The 26,655-nt window shown below is 36.7% G+C and overlaps 1 protein-coding gene across 36 annotated transcripts in view; it reads right to left on the bottom strand.

Annotated features, from left to right (window-relative positions):
* Adgrl3 (adhesion G protein-coupled receptor L3) overlaps nt 1-26,655 on the bottom strand; it is a 754,357-nt gene that overhangs the window by 141,535 nt on the left and 586,167 nt on the right. For 32 of the 36 annotated variants that reach the window (XM_052735282.1, XM_052735248.1, XM_052735252.1 and 29 more), the window contains 2 exons: nt 22,868-23,053; nt 20,045-20,083 (listed from right to left, as the gene is read on the bottom strand). In XM_052735282.1, the coding sequence (XP_052591242.1) occupies nt 20,045-20,083; nt 22,868-23,053 (225 nt within the window). The remainder of the gene's footprint in view (nt 1-20,044; nt 20,084-22,867; nt 23,054-26,655) is intronic. The other 4 variants (XM_052735259.1, XM_052735269.1, XM_052735271.1 and 1 more) reach the window with 1 other exon arrangement.

Genomic DNA, 26,655 nt, shown 5'->3' with positions numbered 1-26,655 from the left:
AGGTAAGTAAGATATATCAAGATGTGTGTGTATGTGTGTGCGTGTGTGTGTGTGTGTGTGTGTGTGTGTGTGTGTGTGTGTGTGTGAAAGTGTCAAAATTAAAAAAAAATAAGTAAACCAATGATTGTAAGGAAGTATTAGCACAAAGACTGATAGAGTCTCCTTGCAGCTTACATCAGAGTAGGAAGCTTGGAACCATAATGGCTAACACTGGACAAAGGAAGTAACTTCTTGAACCTTATATGCAAATTAGAGATAATTATAGCTCGATCTTACATTTACTTTCATTTGATACCATCCCGTAATGAGGGGGAAATGAGTCTCCACTGAGTAAGTGCAATCAAGACCGACCCTTCATTTGCTGTAACAGCCACATCACAATGCCATCTGGAAGGAATAAGTCTTGTGCAATGCAGCAATCATTTAACCTCTTACATGACTTAACTCCTAGGTGGCATATGACTTGGTGCCTTCAGGAACAAGAGAGTAGTGGCCCATGCGAACTTGGAGGAATAAGAGCACAGAGGCACGAGCATGCTGACTCCTTTCCTGCTGGTGGAACAGCACAATGAGATCCAATGGTTTTCTACTTAATACAGGCTAAATTCTCTAAAAGTTGATGAACTACTTGTTGCCACCTATCTAGAGTCAATTAAATAGACACAATTCTGTCCTGATAGAAGAACAGAGATATTTGATTTTCCTAAAATATTTATAATTTTGTCATAAATGATAACGTCTAATCACAGGATGATTTTTGATTTCTACTTTTAGGTTTCCATAGGATTAAGCTTATATGTACTTTAAACACAAACTGAATGATAAATATACACTCACTTTCTTTAAATGGAAGGCAGACTCTTGGATTTCAAAGAGCAAAATTAGTACTCAATGTTTTTTTCTTTTTTTCTGATGTAAAAATGTATATTCTAAATTAGAAGAAAATAAGGTTTGTCCTGACTTTATCTTATAGAACCTTCCATTTTCACCATTTTGTAGGACTTTGTATTTACTATATCTTTTTACAAATACTTTTAACTGAATAGGAGATGAACACTAGAAAATTTCATTCTATTCTGCCACTAAATTTCACTGGACAGAAGGATAAACAATATTTTCTATCAAATTAATAAAATAAAACTACTCATAAAGGTAAGTCTAATCATATTTTAGTTTGGAAGAATACAGTGATAAGTATCCCCTTTCACATTATATAGTTGCTTGACTAGACTTTATTGACATTTGACCATTTCTACAAAATCACGTATAAATAAAACAATTCACATGTCATTTAGAGATATGAGTATTAAGGACAGGTTGTTTCTGGGCATATGCTAACATTATGCAACATATTCTGAACTCTTCTCATTTAATTTAGACCTTAGACATATTCATTTGACTGTTTTTAATCATGGTACATAATTGTGGTACACTGTTAGGGGCACATTATTATTCTACTTTCTATATTTGAATTGGAAGCTTTATTTATTTGTTAACACTACTGTAAAAGATGTTGGCAGGGATACAGCTATATATTTTTTGCAGTGGCAACTTCTATGATAATTCCAAGAGGATCTGCTTGTGAAACAACCTAAGATTTCTTAGCCATCCCCAAAGGAAATCAATGGCGAAAAACTCATCAGTGGCATGTATCACCCAGGTGAGCAGTAATTCCCAGGCTACTAAGTAAGCAGAACCAGATGAACTCATTTGCCCTTCTTCCTACACTTCAAAGCCATAAAAAACAAACAACTTTAGAGAAGAACTTATGAAAAGATGAATAAGTTTATCACCCTTGAAATTTTCAAATACAAGCTTTTTAAGCATGAGCTCCATCAGTTACTAGCTCAGGTTTCATTTATTAAAAGGTATTCTGTTATCAGAGAAAGGGGGTGGAAGTCTTCCACAAGTGAACCTGTTCCATTTTCTTTGTATCATGTATCACTCTCTAAAAGTACCTCATATATTCATTTTCTTATATGGCTGTTTTGTTCCTCCTGCTGGAGAGAAAGGAATCTTTACAAGGATTGCTCTAGGCATCATTTATAATTGCAAAAAGTAAGGTTCAATGATTGTTTTCTGAGTGCATGGCATGCAGTGAAAATTCATACTTTAGCCAATGTTTCTATTCATACCTGTGTGGGCTAAATCTCTGAGGGCATTGGTTTTCTGAGGCTAAGAACAAAGCAGTATATAAAGGGCAACACATACTAAATAGATATATTTCATGACTTCTTATTCCAGATAGTCAGCAACACAATGGGATGTCTCCCCCTGTTTTGGTTACTATAATAGGGCATCCTAGACCAGGTTGTTTATGAATTACTAATTTATCATTCATAGTTCCTGTAGTTGGGCAGTGCAAGATCAAAGCACCAGCAGACTTGGTGTCGAGGGAGGACCCTGTAGATCCTAACATGGTGGATGAGAGAGGGCACTGCCGTTATTCATGAAGGTTTGTTACTCTTGACTGACTCATTTTCCAGATGCTCCACTTCTGGTCCCTACTACAATAGGCACCGAATTCCAACATATGAATTAGGAGATTCAGATTACAGCAGACTCCCATTTAGAGCTTGTTCATGTTTAACATGATTATTTGTATATTTATCTGCCTTTCTCATGAGAGTATGTCCTTTAGGAGAGATACGATTTCTCAGAATATATTTTGGGTCATTAGTAGCCACTGGACAAGCATAACTAGCTTTTATTATGAAATAACTAGTGACAATAAGAAATAATAAGAAAACTGAAAGCATCCTTATTTATGTTTATAGGTTTTTGATATGTTTCCCAAAATGTCTTCTCAAAGAATAAAGGGGACTATCCCCATGATATTGAAGGAGACTATAAAGAGTTAGAAGGAAAGAGACTGTTGGAGTTCAGGAAAAAACAAAACAAACAAACAAACAAACAAAAAAGACACCTGCACTACACACTCCCATAGATGCAAACTATCACGGATAACTACACAATTACTTTCTTTGATTATTCTTTCATTTTCATCTTTAATATAAAATTCATCATTCAAGAATAAAATAAAGCAAAAGTTTAAAAATCATTACAGAATAAGGCACATTATGCTCTAATCTGGATTAAAATAGAAATTTTTAAGATGAAATCCAGAGTAAATGGGACAGTGACTCATAAATTTCAGTTGGAAAGGTTCTTTTTTTAAAAAAAAAAAACACATAATGCATTGCTTTTGAACAGGGATTAAAAATTGTGTTTTTTTTTCTTAATGCAGAAAGGACTTGTGTACCTAAAAGACAAAATAAGGAAGATGATGATGTGACAGAGCAACAGTATTCAGCCCATCTGAAATTTAAGAAGAAGCATTCTAAATGATACACAAATTTAAACTAAGAAATTGCTGATCCACTTTTAATAACTGACTAGCAATCAAAATAATATTTCACTCCTATGGCTGGAGTATTTAAGAGAACTAGCTGCTCTTACAGAGGACCTGAATTCAATTCCCAGAAACCAAAGGGATGCTCACAACCATCCTATATTCCATTTCCAGGGAATCCAATGCCTTCTTCTGGCCTCTGAAGGCATCAAGCTCTTGCAGTGCATATGCAGAAAACACCCATATACATAAAATACTTAAATTAATAAGAAAAATATTTTATTCCTTACTTTAAAATCTGTTCTGGAGTTCTTCCTGAATGCAGAAACTTTATCATATTTACCATAATTATGCTCAATAATAATGCTCTGTTCTTCATAATATTTACATTCATGTTTAAACATTTCTCCTGTCTAAATCTCAGAATATTTGGGGGAAGAGAAATAAAGCTTCAGGACTTCTGTGTGTGATCTCATCCCATGCATTTATTTGTTTAACATATATAAAAGCATTGCAATATCAGATCCTAAAAACAATATTATCTCACCCAAAAGATATCTCACTTAATGACATCAATCACTTTAATGACATCATGGTCATTTCAATTTGTTATAGTATACCTTTGGATGTTTGTTCAAGGACAAAATTATTGAATGACAGTTCTAAAACTATATCCATAACACTGATGATCTAGACCATTGTATATGTTCATTCATATATAGATATAAATATGCTTTATAATTTTAAAAATTAAAGGCAAGTTTCCTCAGTTTTTTTGCTTTTTACTTTTTGACATAAAGTTTATCAGCTGAGAATAAAATAAGGCAAAAGTTTAAAATCGTTACTGAATAGGGCACATTGTGATTCAATCTGGATTTAGATATTGATTCAAATCAAAATTTTAAAGGTCAAATGTTCAAAAAGTCTTCAAAACAGTTTATAACTTGCAGGTTTTTTATTAGAAGTCAAGTTGAGTGACTGATATTTACACATGTGATCAATAAACCAAAGGTTCATTTTATAACCACTGTCATTTAATATTATTAAGCGTATAAAAATGACTAATCCCTGAACTCCCTTTTATATTACAGTGAAGTATTGGCATTTTCAAGTCTTAATTAAAATTAGATTGTATAACACAACTGACCTTAATATAGTAATAAGAACCTTTAACAGAACATGAAACTAGAATTCTGTAGAATAGACTGTTCATAAGAGCTCTTGTTGGATTAAAAAAAAGTATTGTTTTTAACAAACTATTTGATTGCATTGCTTTAAAAATGTAGTTTAATTTGGGGTGAAATGATTGAGTGCTGTCAAGGCAATCTGTGCTATATCACAGAAATTAAATACAGCTATGGACTTGACTCTCACCTTGTTGCAGACTCAAATTCATTCAACAACATTAATTGAGGACCTTCAATGTGGCAGTCAATTAGAATGCAGCAAAAATGACAGCTGTTCTCCCTTCCCTCCACAAGATAATATGGGGAGGGCAGACAATTAAACAAGTAATTAAAATCCAACATGACGTGCACTGTAACAATAGGAACAGGTATAGAGACTATCACAGAAGCAACATTTTCAAACTGAGGTTCAACACTAGCAAAAGAGGTGAGGCATGCAGCATGTCCCATTTAGCACAGAGATAAGACCAGCATATTGAAGGAAATGAAAACAATTCTTCAACACAGAACAAAAAAGCACAAAGATTCCAATGGCAATAACAATGTGTAAAGTCTAGATTTTAGGAGCCTTTGTAAGCAGTGTCAAGATGTTTGCAATTCTTACTACAGGCAACAAGTAGTCACTAAAAAAACACTTTAAAGTCAGGAAGTTGCATGCATCATTGTCGTTCAGTCCCTAACACAAATACATCCAACTTTACTTCCCTCAAGAATCCACAAAGGTACAAATTATTAGTATTGTCATGTTACAGAGAAAACTGAGACCTAGAGAAGTATCTTGCTAAAAGCTAATTAGCAAACAACATGGGGTAGTATTGGGGTTCAAAGCCATGCATCCTTTTTCTGGGGATGAAGAAAGGCAGAGATTTCAAACACACCTAAATGATTTGTAGATTAATTAAAGCCAGTCAGTAAGGGAAAGAAAGAAGCACGATGCATGGAATCTGTGGTAGTCACCAAAGAGACACTAGATCACAGTGGGAAAGGAAAAAAAGGCTTGTGGTTTTCTGCTTGAAGAATAGTGTGTATAACTGTGCTTGTATATTAAGAAATTGTGAGGAACCTGATAAATACAGATTTGCCTATTTTGATTTGATTATAAAGTACTTGAACAACACCAGTTAGAAAGATCTAAATAAGTCTGAACGTTGCACAAGAGTTCTGTTCTGCAGATTTGGCATCACAAATTGAAGTAGATAGATTGAAGCCACTCCACTATCTAACGGTATCTAGAATAACTGAATACATACGGAAGTACTGATGTCGCAGAACCATTAGCAATAGATGGAAATTTGGGAAAGTGCCGTCAATAGTTTCTCATTAAAAAAGCCTATGGTAAGAAGTCAAAGAGCAGAGTGTAGCAGGCACTTATATGCCTTTTTTGCTAAAAGGCATTGACCCCTTTCTTGAGTCTCCAACTTAAACAAAAACAAGACCAAAGCTTGGCAGCTTGCCCACACTTTCCATCTCTCTTCTTTGAGTCAGATTGCTGCTTGCCTCTGTATAAGAACGATAATCACTCGAGGAGTGTCTGCCTACCTACCCTAAGTCATCTTCCTCCAAATCTGACAGCACAAAAACAAGGTGACTGTCCTAAACCTATAGTTACCTTGGATACCAGGGAGAAGAAAGCCTCATAGTATACACTTCCTCCCCTCTAGAAGAGAGCAATTATGCGTGAGTGCAAAGCTGGACCCACCACCCCAGAACAAAATGAATCATCTTGTAGAAAAAAACTGGTCTTTTCCAGTGATGATGGTGGTTTAAAAAAATAATATATTGGGCCACTTTGCAGGAACTAAGCCAGGACAGGGGCAAGTTGGATCACACCTTGACAAGAACCGCTTAATTTGCTTATTTTGTGCCCTTGTTCCCAAGTCTTCCACTATTCAAACCCAAGACTCATAACAGCAACCATTGGATGAATTCAAGGCTGCTGGGTCCCCTTTATGTGTTCCTTTTCCCAACATGATGCTTAACTCCACTTTTCTGCTTTTCATCACCATGCATCTATAACCTACATGGTGGAATACATCGTTGAATGTAGGTGTTGGGACTGCCAGAGCTACTATAAAACTCAGGCTACAGATGAGTTCCATCAATTTCAACATTAAGGACCAATATGTATCTCTCTGCTAGTGTATGTTCAAAGTTCAAAGATCATCCTTGGCTACATGGTAAGTTCAAGTCCATCCTGGTCTACATAAAACACTATCTTAAAACAAAACAAAAAGCTCCACCATCAACAGAATAAACAACTAGAATAAAAGTCTTCAAGTGGAAGCATCAAGTCATGCCCCTGAGACTTTCAGTAGAGTGTTTAGAGTGAGATGTGGACAGTGGCTATTGAGACAGAACTCAGTAACTGAGACAGTGGAGACTAAACATAAAAATGAAGGTGGAGAATTCAGTTATGCTCTAGAAGGCTTGTGGTGCCTACTCCAAAGAAAGAAAGATGCTGAAAGGTTAAAAGGAACAGTAACTCTAGATTTTAAAAGAATAGTCTGTCCAGGGGATAACATCTGTGATCACAAGCATCCAGATCATACTTTGCACAGCCTTAATGCAGGGGTGGTGCTTGGACCTGCCTCAACTCAATGTACCAGGCTTTGCTGACTCCCCATGGGAGGCCTTACCTTTCCAGAGGAGGAAATAGGGGGTGGGTTATAGAGGGAAGGCTGGGGAGAGAGTTGGAGTAGGAAAGAGAGGGTGATCTGCAGTTGGTATGTAAAATGAATAAAAAAATTCTTAATTAAAAAAAAAGATCATACCAATCTAAATTAATGAGGTCACCATGGGAACAATTCAAAGGAAAGGCAACTAAGTATTATGCTGGGGAGCACTCCAACTCCAACAGCTTGGAGAAAAAGGAGAAACTCTTGAAGAAAAGCAAAAATAAGTGTTAATTTGTCAGAAGAAAATCAAGTGAGGTGTTCTTATGGGAGTATGTCAGGGAGAAAAGTCAAGAGTGCCAGATTTTTCTGATTGGTCAGGTATGATTGAAATACGTATTGTGTATATATACACATATGCATAAACATACACACTCATGTGCACATATCCTAACAAAAATTTTAAAAAAGAGATCATGAATTTGAAAGACAGCAGGGGGATAGTATATGGGAAGATTTGGAGGGTGTAAAGGGATGGGAGAATAATGTGATTACACTATAATCTCAAAGAACAACAACAAAAAAAACATTTAAAAGAAAGACACAGACTGATCATTGGTCATTGGTTTAGCACATTATGTCACTAATGACCTTAAGAAACTATCACTGACTTAATAATGACTTTGAGAAGGGCCCATTCAGTAAAGTACTGAGGACAGAAGCCTGGTGAAGCAGATTTGAGAGAGAACTAGAGAAAAGGGACCAGTGGTAGTAACTGTTCACAGGGGCAGTGTTTCTGCTGCAGTGGAAGGTAATTGGAAATAGGGCCTGTGGTTTCCACTAAAGAGCAAAAAATTTAGAGATCTGAGAGCAGTTAAGTGGAATTTAAATGCCTAGAGACACAGAAGTGAAAGTAGCACTGCTCCTTTCCAAGAGACTCGATGTCAGAAGAGGGAAGCGATCTTAAAAAATACTTGACAATTGCTGCCACAAGGGAAAAAAAAAACCTGAGTGTTATATAAACTCATATAAGAGGGTATTTATACTAAGTGGGACAAAGAATGCCACCTTAAAGTAATTGGCATATTGAGTGGGTGTTGACAGATAACACAAAGCTATTCAGACAAAAGAAGGACAAAAGAGAGAAAAAAATAGAATTAATTCAAGAAAAGGGTATTGTGACAATAAAGGCTTGGAGACCTGAACGGCAATCGTTGGATGATTTGGAAGTAGACACTCTAAAGACGCAGGTGGGGCCAGTGAAAAGTATGGGTAATTGGCAAGAGAAGTCAGACACAAGAACACTATAATGCAAAAGCGAAACTATTTTGTAAATGCCAAATGAGAACAATGGATAGACAGTCTTTAAGTAGGGTCAAGGTCAGACATGCACTTTCAAACATGACCCAGTTCGTTGTGGGACTTCATGTCCATCTCCCCTCTCCATGTTGGATTTTACCTGGCTTGACCTTACATGCATCTTGTGCATACTTTGAACAGTGAGTTTATATAGGCAATGGCCTTGCTGTGTCTGGAAAACCTGGGTTTCTTGTAGTCATCCACCACTTGTAATTCTTGCTATCGTTCTGCTACCTTCTCATAAATTATAGCTGAGTCTTGGGGTGTGTGGAGCTATTTGACAATAGCTGGAAGAGGAAGAGTCAGTTTTCCTGTAGGCTATGGCTGCTGGTAGGTTGACTAGGTTCAAGCAGCAGGTCACACTTCTGAGAGACTGTAGGCATCATAGACTGGGTTTGATGGGCAGAGAGGAGACAAGGTTGGGTGGGTAGGGAAGGGTGTGTGTGTGGATCTGGGAGGAGTTGGGGGAGGGGTGAATATGATTAACACACATTGTAAAAATTCTCAAACAACATATTAAAAATAAGAAAAAAAATGACTCAGCAATAGAGCAAATGGAGTAATGGAAGAATTCAGAGGAGTGTAAAGCAATTGGTTGACATGTTTGGAACAGTCAGCCTAACAGTGCTAGCTGAAGCTGTCCGAATGCCAGCCAGTGGAAAATAAAATTTACAGCCAAATTCACACTGTAACAGCACAGGATGGTGTTCCTGGCTAACGTTTTTTTTAATGGTGTTCAAGTGTAGATGCTTTGCACACTCTTCCTATGATTGTATGATCCTTCAACCAGTTGTTATGACTATGACTATGTTGGGCTTTGTAGTCCCAGAACTTTCCAACAGCCCTCACTTGGCTACCTTTACATTCAGTGGCTTAGAATGCTTTCTCCAGCTGGGCACCTGCCGTATTTCATTTATCACATCAGGACCCAGGTTCATGGTGAACATACTATAGTATCTTCCTAACTCCGCATATTCTAAGCAACTGTCCTTTCAATGTCATGACTGTATCTTATCTCTCTGGGTAATGTTTCTGTCATCAGTGTGCTGCTTTGGTGTGGTGATAGCGCTCGTTCCCAAACCCCACCTGTTGAACTAGGATCCGCGCTCCACCGGAGTAGAATTCCTGCCTTCTCTTTTGAATCGTGGTCGAGAACAGTGTGTGGATGCAAAGGGTCTAACCGTTGTCTGATTGAGTGAATGAACAAAGAAAGCCGGGCTTTTCTCAAATTAAATGTCTATTATTTTTATTCTATTTTTTTTTTTTTTTTTTGGTTTTTCAAAACAGGGTTTCTCTGTGTAGCTTTGCGCCTTTCCTGGAACTCAATTGGCAGTCCAGGCTGGCCTCGAACTCACAGAGATCCACCTGCCTCTGCCTCCCGAGGGCTGGGATTAAAGGCGTGCGCCACCACCGCCCGGCCTATTTTATTTTTTAAAAGGAGCATGTGCTTCTGCACTTAAGGACTGCTAGTAGGAAGAACTTCCACAGCCCTAATTTCAACTCAGTCCCAAGAAACAGGACATAAGTAAAAAACAACGTTAAAGAACTATGAACTTTAAACCACATCAAAACATCTGTTTTATCCTATACTAATGTAAAATATTTATGAAGGGAAAGAATCATGCTGTCAGGGGTTAAGAGAGATGGACTCTGCACTACCTGGCCAAATATTCTGTAAGTCTAAAATACTGCAAAAAAAATATGATCTATTGTTAAAAAGCAACAAATAATGAAAATACAGAAATTTTACCTACCCACCCATCTCCTCTCTGCCCATTCAGTTATAGAATGCTGCTCCTTCAAAATTTCAGTTTTGACAATTTTCAGATTTGTACATATTTGCACATGTATAAACAAAAAATATGCTTTCTTTTTTATCATCTGTATGTATATGTAGGCATGTATATGAGAGTGTGTTTGTGTGTGTGTGTGTGTGTGTGTGTGTGTGTGTGTGGTGCAGGGGTCTAACTTAGAGCCTTTGCATTTTCTGGGCAAGGTCCCTAGCACCAGTATCCAAAGATGTAGCTTCCTAGGATCCCCATTTTATTAGGCAACCACTAGGCAACATATCCAGCTAAAATGTTGTCTGCTTTCATTGCAGAATTTCACTGCATGTACAGGGCACTCTTTGAGTTCTGAAGAGAAGCGGCTGAGTGAGGAGACTTTTGGAAAGGATATAAAGTTAGTCAACTTATTTTCCTGCTTCCTATTTAAGAACTGTATGACAGTGTGACTGGAACCTATGTGCATCTTTGCAGCTGAAGGGTGGAAGGCCATGCTGACAATAGGGAACCCATGGAACACCTTGAAGGCTGATCTCAAGGAATGGCCATGAGAATCTGCACCACCTGCTCTGAAGTGAGTACGAGAAGAGACTCTCGTTTAAGTTGCCATCACTGTGTCTGTTACTGTCTGTACAAAATTTATGCATTAGATAAGGTAAATTATAAAAATGATAACTCGGCTAGGAAGAGTTCTAAAGAATCATTTGTTTGGTTCCAAGCCATCAGGCAGCTACTTTATTGCAAATCACGCTTTAAAACTTCCCTTTCTGTTCCGACCTGTCGCAGAATAGTTAATGACAGTTTCTAAAAGCAGGATCTTCAATATATAATGTAGCCTTTATAACTTTTTCCTTCTGGTTAGCTACACAACCATAAAGCTATTAAAGAAATCACAACATAAACGGATATGCATTCTCTTGCTTTGTACACGAGTAGTATCTCTTTATATTGTGTGCATTTAAATTTTTCCCAAAGGTAAATATATGTTCAGAGAGCAATGTGACACAGAATGGACTTTAAATAAAGAGACTGACCATTAAATAACAGCTCATAAACTGAGTGAAGAGAATACAAGTTGGTGAAGGGAGAAGAGAAATATTTTTTGCTTTGTTTTTGATACAAACGTTCTGTAAAAGCAACAGAATGTTGCTTCCCCCAGTCTTCATTAGAATTACTCTCTGGAACACTTACAAACCATGTCTACACAAACAGCAGCTGGAATGAATGTGTGCATATTTATAGGAACTGTGCAGAATGGAAGAGGCAGAAATGACTTCTCATAAGGTAACCATCTTGGCTAGGTCACAGAGCCCACCAAGGAAGTTTTCAGAGATTTCCAGAACAACTTTCTGCGTCAATAAAGGATCTCTATCAACACCTGTTGTTGTCCTTTGGAGGTCTTTTAGATGTATGAATTGACCTGTTCAAACTCATAAATAACACCTGTAGGAAGTACTGTACTCCCATTACACATCATTTCACTGTCTTTTGATTTGACAATTGCATTGGAGCATCAATTAATGACTCAACTTACAAGAAGGGATTCTAATAACTATCCTTCATGTAGAGAGAAGGACTCTGGTTTTATAGATGGAAGTAACTTCCTTTAATCTCAACAGTCTCTTAACAATAGGTTTAGGTCAGCAGAAACATGCGGGGTACAGATTTGTATTTATTCTCTTACTGACACACATCAAGCACAGATTTATCAAGCTGTGAAATATATTAAGTTCACAAGGCTTTAACAAAGGGTTACCAAATCACAAGAACCTGCTGTGATTCAAACTACTTTCAGATGTCCTTTTAATTATATTAAATGAAAGTTTGGGTTGGTTTTGATGCTTATGGGCAAACAAGGAAATCTATTGAAAGAACTGCTAAAAGTACTCCCTGTTGCTGTGGCTAATATACAACATTGTATGCACACTGCTAGCCAATTTATTCTAGCCACTTTAACAAGGATATCCAGTCTGACAGGGTGCACAGGATAGTGTCACAAGGAAAGCACAAATCATTAGAGGACTAAGAAAGTTGTTTGACATGCACCACAGAGCTCTCTGTCACACAGCCAATTAAGTGACCAAACAAGGAACTTGAAAATACTCATTAATTTCTTCCTAGCAATATAAATGGAACATAGACTCCTTCTTGTCTCATGCACCGAAGGCACCCAAGTAAAACTGGCATAATTCAATTTGCGCTTTGTCAAAGGTGCAAGGAGCAACTTCAGGTCACAGGAAGTCTGCATCAGCGACACAAAAATGAACAGAATGGGCAAAATGTCTTTAGGTATTTTACTGAAGTATAGATTTCTGGACTTTGTGGGGGAATGCTTTACCTCCATCAGGAACTGGTAGTACTTTTAGGCTTAGAAGTTGGGATCATCATTTTAAAGCTGGCTCAGCATCACTGAGCATCATTTCTTCTTCCTTGGGATGTGACCCTGGAGAGTTGACACAGCACCTAATAGAGCACACCCCTCTTGCAGAGGACTCAAGCTCTGTTCCTGGTACTGATGTCAAGTGATACACCATCACCTGTAACTCTAGTTTCAGGGACATTTATTGCCACCAGCAACCAAGGGGACCTGCACTTATATATGCACGCTCACACAGACATATAAGTAATTTAAAATAAATTAAAATAACAAGAACTTGGGGTGATCTTGAGGTAGAAATCTCTCCTGTTCTTGATGGTACTCCTGCCCTTAAGGCTGTTCTTTAGCTATTGCTGGGGTTTCTTCCACTTTATAACCTCTTATACTGTAGGGAGCTGGGACTCAGCACCAGATTCTTTTCTTTTTATGTTCTAATTCTGTAACTACTCTTTAGGGGAAAAAAAGGTATTCTAGAGAGAAATACTTGTGCTTTCAGATGATTGAAGACTCTAAGAAATTAAAATTTCCTCAAGAATCCAGGCGAAGTGACAGAAAGCTGAAGCCCAGATGTGAACCAGATAAAGAGATTTCACACAGTTCTGAGAACTTATTAGATCACCTTGCAGGAAGGGCCAGGGCTGGATCAGTGATGGGTGAGTGATGCATGGAGACACAAGTTGATAGGGACTGCTCAATTATCCATGTTCCTTATACTTTATTTAATTCTAAAATTCAAGCTGAAGCAAATGCATTTGATGGTCACTGGATGCCTTGATTAGTTCCTCATCCAAATGTTGCCACCATAAATGAACCCATCTCTGCTTTTCACTAAAAACTGTCTCCTTAGTTGGCACGTTGAGAATGTATGCCCAATCCTAGCTATTAGGACTGCCAGAACCCAGGCTTTGGCCTTTAAAACTAGTAAAGGAAAACAAAACAAAACAAACAACAAAAAAAAAATCTTATCTAGTACAGTGGCTTTAAATGTTACTATTAGTCACCAGTAAAAAACGATAATCTCCTCAAACTAAATGCCAAGCTTGTGTATTTAGCTGTATATTTACTTTGTGTATTACATATCTATTAAAGTCAAAATTTAACATGCCTCATGGCAGGTTCTCTATCCATCCTTCCAAAACTAATCACAAATAGAGCATTTCATTAAATGGTGACACCATCCTTTCAGTTGCTGGACCTCTTAAAAATTTTCTGTTATTTCAAGTCTTCTTTCTCTAGCACTTCAATCTTTTTACCAAATTCTGTTTTCCAATTTTTTTTTAAATATTAAAAATGTGAATTGTCACCTCAGCATCCAGCACAAACACACTCATCAATGTAACTCTCTACTACTAATTCCTCACATGGTGCAGTCCTTACTTCTCAGGCTGAAGAATATCATCTCACTAATCAGCAACCTTCCCTGGTATACTGGGTCTTGATAGTGGCTAAAGTCTCTATGAAGCGCACTTTTATTGCTCTATTAGCAAAGCATGACTACAGACTTTAAGGAGAACATAATACCTCTGAGACTTGAAGAACAACAACGAAAAGGTATAAAGTATGTTTATTAACTAAGAAAATGTTCTACCTTTAAAGCAGAGGGAAAAAAGAACACCAGTAATTCTTACTAGTTTCTTCTGAAGAAGAGAACAATGTTAACAAAAATTATTAATTGAAGGATGGTGATTTATAGTTGAAAATATATGCAAAATCTTGCATACATTTATAACACAAAGGCAGTTGTTCTAAAGTTGTATGTTTATATTTTTAAATTTACACTGTATTTCTAAATTCTTATTAAAATTACACCCATCTGGTTGGAAGTGTATGGTCTTTTGCTGGTTAATGGATCACATTCCCAAATGTTGAGGTATTTGACCCATAACCAGAGTCATGAATCTCTGAAGTTCATATGCACCAGTGTGTACACATCCGGAAGACAGAATAGTACCAGTGTTGACAAGAATTGGGTGATAACTATAGGATAGATGATAGAATATTTTCTCTAATTTTCCCACATAAAATAGACAAGATATTGTAACTGTAATTCTTGCTTGACAACTGTTCTATTATATGTAATTTTACTATGTTAAAATTAAAACCTTCCTTTTTGATTAGATAGAAAAGGGAAAGTGCTGTGAGATGTCTTTCTGTACGCTGTGAATATGTGTTGCTGTGATTGGTTGATAAATAAAGCTGTTTTGGCCTATGGCAAGGCAGCTTGGGGCAAGTGGGAAATCCAAGGAGAGAGACAGGAAGAAGAAAGGCAGAGGCAGAAGAGACGCCAGCCGCCGCCTAAGGAACAATAAGGTGCAAGCAGACCGATAATGCCACAGCCATGTGGCAATTTATAGATTAATAGAAATGGGTTAAGTTATAAGAGCTAGCTAGTGAGAAGCCTGAGTCATTAAGCCATACAATTTGTAAGTAATAATAATAAAAAAAAAAAGAATTGGGGTGGAATTGGAAACCTGACAGACATTGGAAAAACTGACAGAAACCCAATGTGGGTCGTCACTTTGGAAAACAGTCTGATAGCTCCTTTAACAGCTTTTTCCTTTCTTAAAACTACATGTTTAAACCGGGGTCTCCTTTGAATGTGAATGAACCTCGCAATCAAATTTTGGTGTGTATGAAATTAATGTAACAGTACAAAGTAATGATTACACAGGCACTGGACATGGGTGCATGGTGTCAGTTTGTGTACACGTGGGAGAGAAGGAAGGGGGTTTGTTTCACTCTAGTCCAGCTCTGGAATACAGTATGTATACACACACACACACACACACATACACACACACACACCAATTACTACACACTAAATGCTAGATCCTGCCTCCTACCACGCATTAATGAGGTAAGTCAGAAGGCTACTTTATCTTATCTGGAATACAGTACACACACACACACACACACACACACACACACACACACACACACACACACCAATTACTACACACTAAATGCTAGATCCTGCCTCCTACCACACATTGATGAGGCAAGTCAGAAGGCTACTTTACCTTAGGAGTCAATGCACATAAGCTTTCAAATCAGCTTCAGCTTTCCACATCTCTTCAGTCATTGACCTCCGTGATTTCATGGAAATCAATGAACTCTTTGTGGGTTCCCATGTTCACTTTGAACAAAATGTATTGCAAGAACCATGACACAAAGTTCTTACAAATATTGAGTAAGAGTGAATGAAAACTTATCTCATGCCTGTGATCTTAGGGTGCACGACAGTGAGGCAGGAAGAACTCAGCTGAAGGCCATCCTGTTTTACACATGGAGACCCTGTCTCAAAGTAAAACATACACAAATAATAGAGAATACTAAGTGTTCTGCGCGACAGTGTCCACATACCTGACCTAGTAAATGTTTTTTAACTTTATTTTTTTTTTTTTACTTTATGTTGTTAGTGTTTTGCCTGCATGTATGTCTGTGAAACACATTCATGCAATATTTGAATAGGTCAGAAGAGGGCATTGGATCCCCTCCTCTTGGAGTTACAGGCAGCTGTGAACTGCCATGTGCACATTGGGGATCAAACCCAGGTCCTCTCTTCTTAACCTCTCTCCAGCCCAAATATCCTGATTCTTAATAAGAAACCATCGTCATCTTCACCTTGGTGTGGAAGAAAACAAGATGCACATCAGGAGAGCAGTACTGATGTTATCAGTCTTAGTTATGTACCTCAGCCTGTCTTTTCATCTCCTTTTGCCTCTCTCAAACCCCCCTATCTCTAAGCCCCGTCTGGTCACATTACTTTATAGGAGTTGTTTTATGATGTTTCTAAGGCAGTTTTATCTCCCCTGAATTCACAATTCTCTTCATAAATAAAAACAATGCTCTATTACTTGCTATATCTCAGTCTCTTTACTTATTATTTTGAGACAAGGTCTCACTAAACTGCCCAGGCTGATACTGAAGTCACTCTGGGGCCCAGGATATTCTCCTACCTGAATTCCCTAACCAACAGTGGGCCCAGGCCTGCATCATCAAACCAAACTTCAAAAAATAGTATACTACAGGACCAATTAATGTCCTTTTACTATAAGCAATATCAATTTTTATCTTTTAGCAATCAATAAAGATTTACTATAATAAAAGTCACAAATAATAAAGAAAAGTAAACTGTACTGGACTCCTGTTTTTAAAACTTTAGAATGTAAATTTACTATTTCTGGAATTCATGTATTATTTTCAAACCCATCCCAATTTAAACTGTTCACATACTGGTAATTTATAATTGATAGTTGGCAGGTCTGATTTCATTGTGCTTTTGTTTTTTTCATAGAATAAAGGGTAGGAAACAAGAAAATATAAAGCATGAATATTTATAATTCATAAAATAGACTCCTGCTCTTAAAATAATGAATGAAAAATAAATGGATTCAGATAGTCAAACACATCCCTAGAAGGATCTTGTCCAATGTAAATGGAAAGGCCACATTTTGTAGAAACGCACAATGAGAAGTAATCATGTTAGACTGAAGACCAAAAGCCTTTCCAGTATATCAGGCACCTATTTCAGAGATGGCACCAAGTATGATCTGAACATATAAACAATGGGTAAAATAAAACTCCTCTTCATGAGTCAGTTCCAGGGGTTTGTCCAGCACCATTGACTGTAAAACTTCCTGGCATAGCAGTCTACATGAACATGATCAGAAGGAGCTTCTTGTATTATCGAGCAGAGCATTTCTGCATCACCAGTGGCCTCTGTGTGTATTGTGTCTCATCAGATATTTAGTCAATAGCTGAAACATTTATTCACAGCTAGTCAATTGTAACACCAGGAAATCAGCTGTTGAATAAACTGTGCTATTAATTTTCCATTGGAGATTCATGTCTGAATGACCATGCATTTCATAGTTTTAAATACTGGAAAGCTAATTATCCCGAAAGTCCCATTAAAAGGATAGCACAGAGCACAATGGAAAACAATCCTGGCAGGGCTGCCACAGGCTCTGCTCCCCACCTTTCTGTGATGGGAGTTCTTCCCCTACCTCTCACACTGTGCTTCCCTAAAGGATGCTTTTCTAAAACCTAAGAAAATAAGCCTTAATATTTTCTTATTCACAGAAATTCGTTTCATAAAGTAAATGCAAATACAAAGATAATCTCCTTAATCTTCAACATCAAATTAGATTTTTTTTTCTTTTAAATGATTCTCACAAAATGCTGTTATTTCCCCATGCTAAGAAGGCCTTCAGACTCAAAATGCAACTCATAAGACAGGAACACGATTTATTTCTATCCTATGTTTTCCTTTAAAAAATAAACCAAGTTTGAAATTAATAAAACTAGAGACAGAATATCCTACCCCCCCCCCCCCCATATTATGGCACCACGACATTTGAGACATCACCAGAGGTAGAAAGCTACTTGCACTTGGCCCACCAATCTTTCTACAAGGAAACAAGTCACAAAATCGAAAGAAACACTTTCATGACCTTCTTCTGAAGCAGATTGTAGGTCTTCATTTGAGAGACACTTGTCTGCCTTCAAAGAAGAGAATCAAAGGCTGAAAGATGTCCGAACTCAAGTGAACAGTCCCGGCTATGTTCTCAGTTTCCTGAGGTTACACCACACTCACTTTATGCAAGCACACTACCCCTCAATTGCCCTACTCCTCTTAACACCTAAGCACAAAAATACACAGGTCTCTCTGCCTCTCTGGGTATTCTTTTTCATAGGCTTCCGGGTCACATCCAGTTCATCTTTAATAAATTAGTCTGACGTTTCTCTTGTGATGGTATCAATTTTTTGTTAAAAGGGCCTTGGCCATTACACTAGAGATAGGTAAGGCAATATATATATCCCCGCCTTACAGATGGAAACAAGCTGGTTAATTCTGTTTGTCTGAAAATTAACTGGAATATCGCTAACACTTGCAATGCACCCTTGAGTGGCTGAGAAGACATGGAAAATACCTTATCTACTCAAGGTACATTTTATATTTCCCCAATATGATGCTAACTAAAGGAAGAAGAATGGAAGTTTAACTAATCAATTTTGTCTACCAGATGATAAAACCTCAGGGCAGAGATTACATTTGTTTTGTTTGTTAACACTTTTGAGGAAATGATTGATTTCATGTATTTTTTTAAATGGGGCAAGAAAAAATAATGGTGGTCAAATTAAACAAATGACTAAGCAAAGACAGATGTCATACTCATTCATTAGGATGTCTACCTATATTGTATCTTAAAAACCTGAGTGATTCTCTCCTAAGGTCATCTTGTTTTTCTGACATGATTTTAGCTAAACAGCTTTCTAATTATCAATACCCCAGCTTTATACTAGCCATAAAGTTAGTAGATGTGAATATTCAGATCATTGGGGAGACACAAATGAACAGATTGATACCTAATGTTTACAGCAACTAAGCCATTAAGGGTATGGGGAGACAAAGCCAAGGTTCCCATATTCTATGCAAATGTGAATAAATTGTTAAGGTTTTGATTTGGTACTGCCAATCTTCACAAAAGCTGACTTGGCTCCTGGGGTCATTTTTTTCTAAACATAGATGGATTTGCTTCAATAGAATGTTGTGATTTGCATACTGAGATCATGAAATTCACAGACTCAAAATCAAAGGTAGGGGTAGTGACACACACCTTTATCCCCAGCATTCTGGAAGCAGGTGGATGGACCACTGTGAGTTTGAGGCCAGCCTGGTCTACAAAGGACAGTTAGCACTATTGCAAAGAGAAACTCTAGCTTGGAATAAACGAACAAATAAATAAACAAAAGCCAGCCTCCCCACAAAGCAACAGGTAAAACAAAACCCAGGAAGACACCCAGCTTGTCTGAGTAATGTTCTCTTTTACACTAAACCGTAAGACCATGAGAACAGTACTGTTAGGAAACTAAATTTCCATCCTGGATAAAAATTATATTTACATATGATCTCAATGAGAGAGTAACCTAGTCATAACCCTGTCTGGCATCTTGAGTTCTATGTTGAAACAGAACTAAGATTATTTCAAAAATCTCATATTGTGTCTTGCCTTATATGACTCTACTCTGAATGAACTAACAATTCAGTGTATAAGTCAAATCTGTATAGCGACTCTATGAAAAAACAGAGATTTATATGTTATATTAAACTCAGCTCCTAGGTGAAAATGTTCCATGCCTCAAGCTGCACCTTCTCTCTAGTCTGTTTCTCGTGCTTGACAGAACTTGGCACTGTCAGCTTTCTTTTTAACACAGACCCTTTTTTTCCATTCCCACCCTGCACGCCCTCCCAGAAGTTCCTTTAGTTCAATATGGCACATTATCATTTTTCCTCAGATGCCCGTACATGCGATCACCAACAGAGACAATTCAACAACTTAACACATTTAGAAAAACACAGAAAGTACCTGGACATAGGCTCTGCAAGAGCGCTCTCTTTTCTGAAGCTGAATCCATTAAGACAGCAGATTAAACACAGAATAGAAAAAACGAGTTAGTGACAGAGAAATAAAAGAAAACATCTACATCAACACCTTACTTTTTGATTCACGACTTTTATAGAAGAAAATGAAGGCTACGCAGCAGCACTATAGCAGCCAAAAACCTTTTTTCCGAACAGCCCACCTAAAAACCAGGTGGTGGGAAGTTGTCGATAGAAAGAAGCCTTTGAATACATTTAGTAGAAATTAGTACAAACCAACATACATTCATGTGAAATGATCCCGGTCACATCCGGTTAGTCATTCATTTATGAGCCACAAGTGGAAACGTAAGATGGTAAGTCAATTATGCAAAAGGTTTGGAACCCATTATTTTAAAGAGAGATTATGTGTGGTTTTCAAGACAGTCTATATGGTGGATGTGTGTGTTCATACTATGTGTTCATTCATACCTTCAAAAATCCTATTATAAGGAAGATAGAAATGCCCATTCATTGTGACTATTTTTAACCCTATGGGACAAATATCAAGAGTCAGATAACTTGAGATTAATAGAATGTGACTCATTTCCTGACTTGCTGCTTCTTTTATTTCTTAAAGAATTGGGTTTGACAGTCTTGGCCAAAATAGAAAACATTTTAGAAACTAGTAGGGAAAGAAGCTTGATTTAATTTGTTTTTGTTGACAGAAGATTGTATTGAGGCCCAAAACATTTTCCCCTGGTGTTAAAATGAATAATCAATAACCATTCATTCACACTGTTTAAATGAATGACCCAAATTTTTATAAATCAGACTGTGGGATTTTCACATTTTCCCCTGTGTTTTTCAGTTCCCTTGGTCATTAGCCTTGAATTGCAAAATAGAGTTTCTCCAGTTTTAGGGAGCAGTTACCCTGACGCTTTTTGTGTAGCTCACTAGCTAATACTGTACCAAGCTTAATTCCTGCTTTCTTCAATGAGGGAGCAGGAACTTTGCGGAAGAAGAAGTCAGCAATGAGTGCAAGTGAATCACCAATGCTGTCATTCAGATCACTGACTCACATCACAGTTATGTAGGACTCTTAGCTCTCCAGAATTTCAATGTGGAGTGCAATTGATTTGTACCTAGTTGACTTTGCAAATCTGATGGGCTGTAACTGCTTCAGGGAAAGTAGGAACCACAGGAAATGAGAGCAAGCCAGCAAGCACATGAGTAACCTTTGCCCTCCCATCTCCCTACCCCTTCATGCAAATTAACATATGACAAACTGCATTATAAAAACAATTGAAGAGAGCCAAATGGGAAACAAAAGAGAGCATTAAAAAGCCCCAGGAATGGAAATTTGCCCATTATGTAGTTATTTGATATTCAGTCTAGGCAAGCTGATTAGCTATAGCCAGTTAGAATGTGACATTAATTGCCAGCTTTACCTGATAGCCTCAGACATTAACACCACTTTTAAATAAAGATACAAAGTATTGCAGTAACAAACAAGTCATGTTATGGATGTGTAACATTAATAGAAATCAGTACTCCCAACCCTTTATGATAAGAATAGCTGGAAGCCATGTTCATTAGTAGGATCAAGTCAGTGAGGGTAATAACACATTAAAGTCACAGCATGCCACAGCATATAGGCAGCTGTCGACTATTCCATCAGGGGCTTGGTTATGACTCTATCAGGATATAAGTGAAAAAAAAAAAAACAACAACAAACAAACAATAACTCCTTCTTGCTCAGCATGACCAAGAAACCTAATACATTATATTTAATAAATAAACACTAAAATTACATTTGCTTACCAAAGAAACTGCAGCAAGAGCTATCTGACAGAAAAAAAATCTGGCTTTTTAATGTTGAATGATAATGTTAATTTTTTCTTTCAGTCAAAAGAAGAATGTTTTAAAAATGAATTTCTTATCGGAACATTAGTCTTCAACTGTCAAAATCTTCTATTTTTAAAGTTGGAAAGACTATGTTTACATCCCAGGCCATAGAATTCAGCTATGCCATTTGTGAGCATCTTCATTTGATGCTAACCTTTTGACACCATATTAGTCTACTATGTAATAGTTTTATACATATAAATGACATTCTTTATAAACATGCAACATGTACTTTGTGTTTACAATTTATATATAGTTATGCAAATGAAATGTTTATTAAAATACAGTATATTTTCTCAAATGTAACATATTTAAATTTGCTTATTTAAAGTTAAAATTTGCATAAATAAAACACTCAAAATTTCATTGGTAATGATACAAAAATCTGAGTCATTTAAAAATTAAAATGAAGTGTATATTAAAATCCAATTCCTTGCCCTAGCTGCTTTTAAAAGTAATATTAGGTAGGTTAAATTATCTCATTAAAAATATTCAATGAGAAATAAAAAGAAAACTAAAATTGATTTTAACATGCCTTTGTTAATGTTTCTTAAATTTCCACTTCCTGATTAAATACTCCTTACACTATCAATTATTTTGAGAGATGACTTTATAGGAAACAATAACCAGTTGCATTCATCTACATTAATTTTGCCGCAATTTAGCATAAAAAAAGAAACTGAGACAGTACTACCAAAGGGAGAATTGCAAACACAAAACGCATATGAAGAGACTGCCACATATTTCTCTAAATTAAAGTCAAGTAAGGTCGTAATCGAAATAGTCAAGTCAATTGAATGAAAGGATGGGTTCTTTTTTTGAACCGTGCAACTTGACAGAAGAACGGGAAAAAAAAAAAAAAGCAAGAACGTCTCAATGATTTTACTTCAAACTGAAAGACAGACACAGCTGAGGGTCTCACCTTGTTCAAGCTGCGGGCAGCACTGTCTTTCCCACCTGGAGTCAAATTCCTGAGCTGGACATCCAGGAGACCAACCAGCTGGTCCATGGCACGGACTGAGTAGGTGATATCCCCAGCATTCAAGTGATTTCTGGTCTGTTCCGCCAGCTCTCTAGCGATATTGGCAGCTGTTTCTCCAGACTTTAGCTACAATGTGAATGGAAAGGAAACATGTTTGCCATGAATTCTTTCATTGGTCTCCCTTAGCAACTGTTTTTGTTGCTAGAATTTTTGAGGCAAGAACCAGTTTTTAAATCCCACCCTCACCTCACAGCACTCCACAATGTTTCCTGATAACTCATCCTTTTCTTTGAAGCCTGACTTCTAAGTCATGTCTTCAAGAGGCTTTCTGAGGAAAATTCCTTCTAGAGACCATTTCTCACCAGGGTTAGTCATTTGGGTGGTTAAGTCTGAGGTGTGCCCCACTATTTTCTCTGTCAGTCTCGAAATTGGACTTCAGCAAGAGCTTCTTGTGGGTCCCTAGTCTATATTCTCAAGAGGGTGTCCATGCTTTCCTTCACGCCGAGAGGAGCACTTAAGGTGGACTAAGTGAACTCATGGCTTTCTGAGATCAGGGAAATTTACTCTCAGTAAAATCCCTGCTTTCCATATGATCTTGATGCTCTTACAAAACTCCGAAGAAGTTTTTCTCCCAATACGTCGTGTAGCAAATTACTCCCCAAGTTTCTTGTATTTCCCCTTCCTGAAACATGCTGGTTTTTCAAATACATACTTAAAAACATACGAAATTGTCAATACTGTAAAGACAATATTCTATGACTTCCTGAATATACTTGGCTGCCTTGAGAAAACACAAAAATAAATTCACTCATAAGAATAATGTGAGAAAAAATTTTAAGAGATAAGTAACACTTCCCAGTTTATAGTGTTCATTGTCATTTTTTAAATTCTTAGAATTAAATTTAAATAATAATTTCAGTATCTAAAAACAATAATACAGCACATTTTCATAATGAAGAATGCAATGAAAACCCAGAGAGTGTTGTATGTGAATCTTTCTAAACTATAACATACTCCATCGCTTTATAAATGTATGAGTATCATATGTACGGATTGGTTTTCTTATTCTCTCATGCTCTTGTAAGACTACCAGTGTAGATTATAAACAATAACAACAACAAAAAACAAAACAAAAATCTCTTTGTAAACAATTTCCCAATGATTATTCAGAGAGACACAAACTGATTAGAGCACTAAGTAATGTAAGGTTCACTAGGGAATGCTTCATGTTCACAGCAGGACCAAACACTTAAAAACAAAATGAATAAAAAAAACTCTAAATAAGTAAATTGGAGTGATCAGAACATCTACATAATTTGCAATTACATTCATACACACATATATGTACAAAAAAATTCAAAAGTGAAATATAATAATAGCAAGCACTGGCAATATTTTGGAAATGAATGTCATTCCCATGAACTACTGCCAAGATTGGATAATTGTATAGCTCTTGTATACAGCCAACTACTGATACTAAGTCTTATTGCTGTTGGATATAAGAAATAATTTCCTAACATCAAAAATTAAACATTCAAAGGCATCCCATCAAGCCTGTGACTGAAACAAAAGAGGTTATGACTATATATCACCACTCAATTACAAATATAAAATGCCAACAGTTTAAAGGTATGAAGGAGATTAATACCATTGACATCAATCTTTAAGATATAGATGCATACTACTTACAAAACATTTCAAATATACACATATATTTATGTCTATTAATATACTTAAATGTGTGAACGAAAGCTTGAAAATTCAGAAATAAAAGAAAAATCCTTATTGGTAATATTTAAATTTCACAAAGATATATTCATATTATATAAAAAGACATTAAAGGATTGTTACTGTTAGTAAAGTTGTTAAAATATAATCATTATTTTGAAGAAATTATTACAGTAAAATTGAGCAAACAAGAACAGACTATATCAATTATAATGTAGTGGGTTCATAAATTTCTTTAGGATCTTTATATTTAAAATATGTGTAAAATATAATGAACTACATTACAGAATTCAAGAATAACTATGCAATAAATTTATTATATACCAAAATACCATTCAAGGCTTACTAGTAGATCAAAAATTACATTTAAATGGCAACAAAGTGACCCGACTGAGATTTTTTTTTACTAATGGTTAAAGACTCAATGCTGGAATCTAATGAATCAACAAATTCTAAAATTCAGTGAGCTGGGTAAATAGCTCAGTTTAGCATGTGTGAGACCTGGATTTAATGCCAGTACAGAAAGAAAGAAAAAGAGGGGGGGAAAGGGGAAGGAAGAGATGGAGGGGCACAGAAAATGAGAATGGAAGACAGGAAAGAAGGAAGAAGGGAATTTCAGTATTCATCGATTAGTAATCGGTTATTAACTGTGAGAGGCTGGTGACTCAGAGGAAAGCAGTAGGTCCTTCAAAGTGGCAGAGGCTGTCTTGTCATGTCTTATAGGTAGCCTGAGTTCTACTGTCCCTGTCCCGTGCAAATTAACAGCCAGCCCCACCACTCCAAAGCAGTGGAGAACTTTGGCGAGCTTAGAGAATGCATGTCACGGACAATGGGTCATAATAGAAAGGAATTTTAGTATAGGACTTAAAGTGGGAGTTAAAAAAGGAAAGAGAAAAAGAAAGAAAAGAAGGAAGGAAGGGAGGAAGGAAGGAGGGAGGGAGGGAGGGAGGGAGGGAGGGAGAGAGGGAGGAAGGAAGGAAGAAAGCCGAGTTCTGTGCAGCAGGATCAGATTCTAGAACATGAGTTCCCTTAAGATATGAGGGACATTCTATAGGCAAGGGAGCTCAATCAGAAGATGTAAAAGAAAAAGAACAAAAACCGAACCAGCGCCCCTTTATTTTATTCCTGTCCTCTGGCCAAGAATCAACGTCACCATCTCCAAAGCAGCTGAGCACCTTGTATCTCCTGTTCTCACCAGCTATTTGAATCCAGTACTCCACCAGAGAAAGTGGATCCAGGTAAACTTGCTGAAAAGTTTGCAAAACTCTTCTTGTGTTCATGAATATATGAGAACTGTGGTTCCTATAACTTCACAAAGCTCATTCTTTTATCCCGTGTGTCATTGACAGATCATGCCTTATACTTCTCCACTTTTTCTATTCTTTTAGTAATAAGCACAGTATTAGAATTACTAATGTTTTATTTTGCTAGTTATTGGGCTGCATTTTGGTATTATTGTTACTGTAGTATTTTTGTCTATGAAAAGATCTGGCAGATGTCCTTCAGGAGATATTTGATTTGACTGTGTACCATGTTGAAAAAAGGATGGGATTCCAAATCAGGCCAAATATGTTTTTCAACAACACAGTATTTTTAAAACTACGTATATAATAATTAATTTGCATAATAACTATCAGTGGTTAATATAAAGAACAAAAATATTAAACTGAGAAACAAACAGCAGCACTGGTATTTTCATATTGCAATTCCATGCATTATTTTTGTTGGAGAATATAACCATAGTCTTTTATGTCACTGGGTTTGAAAATAAGATGCAAAGAAGAGTTATTGTTCTGTTATATAAAATTTTTAATTTTTTTGTATATAGTTGTGAAACATTGAAAACAAATAATTATTAAGTCAAAATACAATTATTCCCAGTACAAAAGGTTAATAGTGAATAATCCTCCTGTTTGTACATCTGTTGATGATAAAATGATGCAGCTGTGGGATCCACTCAAACATTAATGGGCTCTCTTCAAAACAGTAACCATATTTAA

The sequence above is a fragment of the Peromyscus californicus genome, unplaced genomic scaffold, assembly GCF_007827085.1.
Source record: "Peromyscus californicus insignis strain IS unplaced genomic scaffold, ASM782708v3 Scaffold_13__1_contigs__length_99412109, whole genome shotgun sequence".
NCBI lineage: Eukaryota > Metazoa > Chordata > Mammalia > Rodentia > Cricetidae > Peromyscus > Peromyscus californicus.
The sequence above is the reverse complement of the archived record's forward strand: the minus strand, read 5'-3'. Positions and strand labels throughout refer to the sequence as shown.